Source organism: Saccoglossus kowalevskii, chromosome 16, assembly GCF_978046115.1.
Source record: "Saccoglossus kowalevskii chromosome 16, keSacKowa6.1, whole genome shotgun sequence".
Taxonomy (NCBI): domain Eukaryota; kingdom Metazoa; phylum Hemichordata; class Enteropneusta; family Harrimaniidae; genus Saccoglossus; species Saccoglossus kowalevskii.
Window position 1 is genome coordinate 13,799,821 of NC_140656.1, and position 7,973 is coordinate 13,807,793.

The 7,973-nt window shown below is 33.1% G+C and overlaps 1 protein-coding gene across 1 annotated transcript; it reads left to right on the forward strand.

The window, feature by feature from the left end:
* The first annotated feature begins 307 nt into the window (after nt 1-307).
* LOC146733677 (uncharacterized) lies at nt 308-6,318 on the forward strand. Its single transcript, XM_085490881.1, has 2 exons — nt 308-977; nt 2,076-6,318. Exons 1-2 carry the CDS (start codon nt 308-310, stop codon nt 4,619-4,621), a joined length of 3,216 nt encoding a protein of 1,071 aa, XP_085347007.1. The 3' UTR covers nt 4,622-6,318.
* Nucleotides 6,319-7,973: the final 1,655 nt, after the last annotated feature.

Genomic DNA, 7,973 nt, shown 5'->3' on the forward strand with positions numbered 1-7,973 from the left:
GTGACGGCCTTTACTACATGCTGTCATTTCGGAACCGTTATTGTGATGGTGGTTCACTTGCCATGATTGTGACTTTATCCATATCCATAACAACCTTGCATGCACATTTTGCATTATCTTTCTTTACAAATAATATACCGACTCTCGCAATGTGTATGGTTGTTGTCCGTACGTAACTCTTATGTGAACATTAAATCATGTAGTTGTATATTCTACAGAGGAACTACAGCCATTAGTCTTCGTATCTAGTAACAGCATATTTCTCTGTTTATTTCTTTGTTGTCATTAGATTACGATTACAATAAAGATGGCGGCTGCTCCACTTTCCGAAAAATGGGTTTACAATAATGATACGCTTAATGGTGCAAGACTAAGCGCACTTCTCATAAATGAAGGGACACTTTGCATGAGAAGAGTTTTTGATAATAACTGTCCACCTGGCACACTACAGCAAGTATTGAATACAACAAGAAACTCTAAAATGTTCAATGAACTGCTACGTAAGAAAATTCTCAATCAACGTCAATACGACCTACTTTACCCACCAGCGGGACAGAATCCCTCATTAGAAAAAATTGACATTACACTATTGGTTGTGTTGATCAGAAATCTCTGTAAATTAAAACCACCTAATTGGTCAGGGTGGAATAAGGACCCTCAACCCAATGACAACTCAGTTATAGCTGATGTGATTCGGTTGAAACAATTTCGCAATGAATTATATGGTCATATTGTCAGCACGAAAATTTCAGACATGCAGTTTACCCAGCACTGGAGTGATATTTCTAATATATTGATTCGACTTGGCTGTAAGACACCTGATATTGAAAAATACAAAACACAGTCACTCGATCCTACAACGTGGCTGGAATTATTAATGGAGATCATACAACTATGCAGAGACGACTCTCATTACAGAAAGGTAATAATGGCGAAATATGAAGACATGGAAAGACGCCTAACTGACAAGATAACAAGTAAGCAACATGTTTTTCAACTGCATCTATTGAGTGTAACGTTAGTTATTATTAGTTATTATTCAAATGTATATCGTGTGTAAGACAAATAATTCAATAGCTTCTCACGTTCTTAACTGCAATGTCCAAATATGTTCTTTTTTAATTTCAACACATTATGTTATAATGTTTATGTATGAAACTTTCACATTTGGTAACCATCCTCACTTGTATAACTTCAGCTATACTAAAAGAATTACTTTTAACATTTTTAGTAAATTCAATTATTTTCAGAATGTTTAAACCAAAATCCGTCAACTACTGTGAATTATATTACAAATATTGTTCATGGGGTGCATCTGACTGGAGCATCACATATACTGGCAATGAGATCGCCAGAATGTGAATTATTTTAATGAATTACTCAATCAATCATTTATTCAATCAATGCAAACAACCAAACACACACCTCTACATACACCCAACCACATAAATAACGTATGAACACATATTATACCTACTTATTATCAGTAGCAGTGACATATAGGCATGTAATATTGTTTTATGTTACACCCCTGGGCGGTGAATCGGATTAGTCACACAATTTTTAGCACAAAGTTTTTAATCGTGACGACACCAACTAACCCCTTTCTCAAAACAAAACTCGTTCAATGGCCAGACAATTTCTTATTGTTAAAATGCATAAAAATTATTGACAGAACTAGTCTAAAACTTAATTAAGATGATATAACCGTAATTGATGGTTCGAAATGAAAGTATAATAAATCGCATATTAGATATGGAAACGTGAAATTATTCTAGTTTTTAAATGTATTCATTTTTCAAAAGATTACATTTTCCGGTGAGGGTCTGAATATACCTGCAGTACATCAATATCCCATTGCTATATTAGTAACCCTGTGCCACTTGTCTTGTCGGTTTGAGCAGATTTACTGACACTTCCATTTTGTTAATACAAAACAATTGTCACTGGGCATAGCATGCTTTACACAGAGTTTCCATACAACGCCACCGCATATCATGTAGTAGCTATGAGTATATAATAATACTTTCTTAATCCTAATTCGAATATTCTGTGAATTTTTAATTTTACTCCAGACGAACGAAATTGGCTTGATACAAATGACTGTGCAGAAGAACTTAGGAAACATTATAAAGATAGAATGAACTATGTGGAGCCTGTACCATGGTATGAAGATGGATTTCAGCTGAACTTAGAGGATGTCTATACACAATTGGAATTCAGCGAAAGAACTAAACGTGGTGATGAAATTACAGATGTTGATTTTCAGCAATGTTTGTGTCAAGACAACCTGAATCATCGCATCTTAGTGGAAGGAGAAGCAGGAAGTGGTAAGAGTACACTTCTTAGAAAGCTAGCTTTAGAATGGGCTAATGAGACAGAACCAATGGTACGATACGATTTGGTATTGTTACTTGAATTGCGACAAATCACAAAGTATAGTACTATAATCGATCTAATTTTTGATCAGTTACTTCCAGAAGATTCAAACATTGATAAACATACTTTGAATAACTTCCTTCGCACAAATCAACACAAAGTGTTGATACTTTTAGATGGGGCAGACGAATTAAACGAAACATTTAAGACCGAAGTTTTTAAACTAATTGAAGGAAAGATTTTCAGCAAATGCAGGGTGATAATTACATCTCGAACAATAGGGCGCTTACAACTCATTCGTCGTGTGAATAAACATTATATTATGAAAGGGCTCACTGATGATAATATCAACTCATATATTCAGAAGTTTTTTAACAAAGAAAAAAAGGAACTAGCTGACAAGCTGAAGAAAGACGTGACAGACTGGAACATGACTTCATATGTCTCAACACCACTAATTCTAGTTCTTATATGTGTACTATACGAGGACCTTGAAGGCAAGTTTCCAAGTACATTATCCGAGCTATATCATGAGCTAACGTTTTGTGTATATAAAAGATATTGTCTGAAACACAGTATACCTATTTCTCCGACAATTAGCGACGACGACTCTCCAGAATTTAAAAGTTTGAAATCACGACTCGGAGAGTTGGCATATAACGGTCTAAAAGAGGGCAAACTTCGTTTTGACCAAGGGTCTCTAGATCAATACAAGATCACTGAATCGGATTTAGCAGTTGGCTATTTTAATCTTGAGTATAGCACTGCGAGAATTAAGTATCAACAAATCTATGCTTTCAAATATAAAAGCTTACAAGAATTTATGGCTGCATATTATTTGTATGCATGTATGAAAAAAGTTAGTGAAGAATGTATCCATTATATCATAACGGAAAAAGGGTTTTACATGGTTTGTGAATTTTTAGCAGGCTTGCTTGGACGCGATGAAGTACCGCTGCTATTCAGGAAAATAATTGACAACATAAAATCAGTGCAGAATACATATACTGAATTGTTTGAAAGACTGACGTGCTTGGCATTTATTTGCTTGTATCATATTCAGGAAAGTCAAATTGTTGGTGAGGTTGTGAGAACAATTATTCGTAACAACGAAATGAGATTTAATATGGAGTTGGTGGAAAAATATGTAGCGATATATGGATTGACATCTGTGATCCGATACTGTAACAAGGAGTCGATAAAATTAAAAAAACTTGAATTAGATCATACGTTTTCAAATTTTCCAGAATTATTTGAGAGTATACTGCCAGAATACAAATATTTACATTCAACTGATTTATTGATTGCAGGTTCTTCTATTCAAAATTGTTTTTTTTTTTTAAAACATAAAAGTGTTGGTCATGCTGCTTTAGCATCCACCATCTCTTCTAAGCATGATGAACTTGCAGTGTACGATTTACTGGACGAGTCTGGAGTTACTACATCATCATTATCATTGCTTCTTAATGCCATGGGAAAATACAATTTATCTTTTGTATCCGAATTATCAAAAATAAAATTGAATAAATCATTACATTCACTATCTTTATTAAGTTCTGATGATGTCGCGGGAAAGCTGCTCACTTACATAACTGTTCAAATTATTAATCATGCACGATTAACTTCATTGACTTTTGTAGCTGCATTCGAATATGTATCTTCCAAAGATGGAGATAGTATAGCAAATATACTTAAACATAATACGAATATCAATAAATTGCACACAGTTAGTGTTAATAATAACGCTTTTTTTAAAGCTCTCGAACAAACCACAAATTTGTGTTATTTTGTTTTGTTCGACTATGACAACCAAACCAATTTGGCGTCAATTATGTACTCCCTGAAAAACAATAACTCTGTACGTATATTTGTTATTAGACGCCAGAAATACCAAATGGACATCATAAATGACATGTTGAAGCACAACAGTCATATTGAAATGCTCGCTATTATCAGCGAATACAAGAACGCTGACATGAACATGAATCCAGAATTTGATGAATCCATGTCTAAATGCTTTGACTGTGTTGAATCATACACACGTGAACGCGGGGATTACCCATTAACCCTCATATTTGACAAGTGGTTCAGAGACATAATTAACTTCGAGAACAATACTTCTACAAAGAGTACCATAGACTGTGTTGAGCTTGCTCACAAAACGTTCCGAAACGTCGTATTTCCTAAAATATGCGCATTGGGTTTGCATGTGCGAATCCTTGCACGTAAACTTCGTAAGTAGTACCACCACCTAGCTTGGAAAATCCAAAATACTACTCCTGGAGAAAAATAAATAAACGTGTATATTGTCGTAACATAAGTAACATTACAGTAACAACAAGTGGTAAAATGCATTGACTCACAATCATACACCTATTGCACGATCCACTTTTCACTTCATACCAAGTCGCTAATAAAGCTATGACGTGACAAGAATGGAGAAAATACTTGGAAACGTTATGTGTTGCGTTCCGCGGTTTTGTGTTTCACATGCTTTCAGTTTTAGAAAAGGCGCTTTTTAAAACGTACTAATATATGAAACCACAAAAGGAAGATTTTACTTACACTATGTTTCAACATAGTCCCCTCTAAGTTCAATGCACTGTGTCCATCGGTGTTCCAGTGTTCCTATTCCCTGGTGAAAGAAGGTTTCATCTTCACCTCAACAGCTTGGATGACGTCATCATCAGTCTCAAAAGGGTGACCACGCAAGTGGGAATTCCGTTTAGGAAACAGGTAGAAGTCAGGCGGTGCCAGGTCATCTACCTTTTGTATTGTATTGTTATAATAATCATCATTTACCATTTAATGACCTGATACATTAATTATTAGTTTTTACAATATAAATAAACCTGAGTGTAATTCTGTATTATTCAAAACTTTGTAAATTATCCGTACTCAAATCAGTAAAATCTGTACTTTCCGAAAATATATGTTGCATTTTAGAAATTGGTAGATGTCCCATTTAATGACCTGATACATTAATTATTAGTTTTTACAATATAAATAAACCTGAGTGTAATTCTGTATTATTCAAAACTTTGTAAATTATCCGTACTCAAATCAGTAAAATCTGTACTTTCCGAAAATATATGTTGCATTTTAGAAATTGGTAGATGTCCCAGCGTCATCGTAAAACCTGAAATACATTTTTTTGTACATAGTGTTAAGGTAGCGAGACTATTATTTGTGTTGAATATTACGATTTTCACATTTATTTATTAATTGATGAAATACATTATAAACTTTCATATGATAAAGTCAACATAACGTAGAATGTCATGTAAGTTGGTTAAAATGTTGATTTTCTGAAGGGAAGCAAGGCAGCCACAGTAGTGTTTTCCAAAATCAACAACACATGTTTAATCTGTGTGCCTATGAGTTCCAAAGATAAACTAAAAAAAAGCAATCTTAAGATGTGCTATCAGTAGCTTTCTGACACACAATCAGTGTTTTCAAACACTTGAGTGGTTTGTCTCCGCCCCTGTTTGTTTCACAGATTAGTCATTTGCATATGAATGTGTCTGACACAAGGTCACACAGGCACTGAAAAAAATCATTGATTTTGGTGTTCTCATCTGCAGATTTTATCGAATTATAGCTATCCCATTCCTGTATTTTATGGTTTTCAATAGCCTTACACATGTGGATGCCCCTATATATGTTGAAACAGACCTTGAATAGAAAACAAATCGATTGTGCCGAAAAACAAGCTTGAAAATCTTTGCTGTGACTTCATGGACGTTTTCTAGGAGTGTATTTTTTTCAAAATACAAGGTCTTTAACAAAAAATAACGTATACTTATTGTCGTCGGATTAACACCAAATTCTCACAGCTTTAAGGTGACAATGACAGAAACTTGAATTTGTCCAGAAAAACTATTTCGTGGATTATTTATCAACGTGTTGTGGTTTGAGTTGGGGGCAATGCTACTAAAACGGAAATTAAAATTTAGCACACTACTTTTTAAAACTCATTCAAAACACATTCAATTTACCAGACTATTGAACAACTAGGAAAAGTGAAAAAAACTTCTTATCACCAGCATAAATGCGTAATTATTATTTTTTACAGAAACAATAATGTTTTACCTTTCATTGATTAACGCGTCGTACAATGCAGATATGGGCATGAAAAACACACTTTTGAAAAGTTTAAAGTCTGGCGATTCCAAAAAATACATATCTTCCTGGATCTTTTTGTAGTCATTTAGTCACAATTAGAAGATGAAAACAAGTATGCAAATAATAGTCCCGCTACCTTAAATTTATGTTAACATCTATTCAATAATGTATTTTGTTGACAAGCTTTATTATTTAAAATCGTGTTAGTTTTTGTATTTTAGTTATTACTGTGTGTCTTTCAATTTATGTAATTGATTTAGAAGTTGGTATATAGTTGTAAATTAATATTTATGTATATAAATTTGCATTTATATTTCCGAATATATGTGTTGTTGTATTCAATATATTGCAGAGAAATCTACATATCTGTATATTATATTTTATTTTTTCCTGCTTGTTTTTGATAACAATTAAATCTAGTCTTTAAATTTTGACACATGTCATCTTAAATCATTGTATGTTTTATAATAGGGTAATTCACATATATGATATATGGCTGATGTGTAAATTATTTTCCTACTGCAATTTAACCAATATATAATATAGGTAAACCAAAATGGTTCCTAAGTAAAACACAGATTGTAGATGTTGTCTAATATTGAATTATTGTAAATTTCATACAGTAGCAACTATCGTGATATTTTGATTATTCGTGAACTTATCATGTCGAATGTAAGTAAATTATCTATGTAATGTATACTTCAATTCAAGCTTCCAAAACAGTTGCTTTCCTGATACATATAATAAAAATGGGTATAATGAATTAAAACGATTGGTCTGATGTGTTGATAATGTTATTACGTGCACGTGACAGAAGCAGTTTTGGAATTATTTTGACGATTCTGATGTTTGATCAAGACAGATGACTGTATATTTTGTATAAGGCTTCTGTTTGTCAGTAAACAAATTACAAACAATTATTTCAAATTCATCATAACCAGCATTAGTTTCCTATATCCCACAAAATAAATTTTGAACTGCTACTTGTCACTTTAAAGCATTATTACTAACTCCTATCACCACTTCTCAATTTATATAATGCCACTCAAAACCTTCGACCCAATTCATAGATACGCGATTAACATATCGCCTTTGCAAGAGCTGTGATCAAATTATAGAATAAACTCGAACTTAGTACATGTATCTCTATAACATCAGTACATTTCTTCAGTCGTTTTTATTTTTCCTGACAAGCTATTTCGTGGTCAGAGAAAGTTATGTGACCTATAACATTTTAATTTGCATATTGTTGCAGTAACCTAGGTATAAACATTTTTTTTATAAAACAATACATCTGATCAACTTTTGTTTTGCGGTATTGAATATAGTTTGATTTGCTATGTTTTAAAATAAAATGCAAAAGAATTTGATGTGATCTTTGATGTTTTTATATAAAACATTTATGTCATACGACTTTCGGCGGAGGTGGCCATCTTTGATCACAGTACCTTAATGAGGTGTGAGAAAGT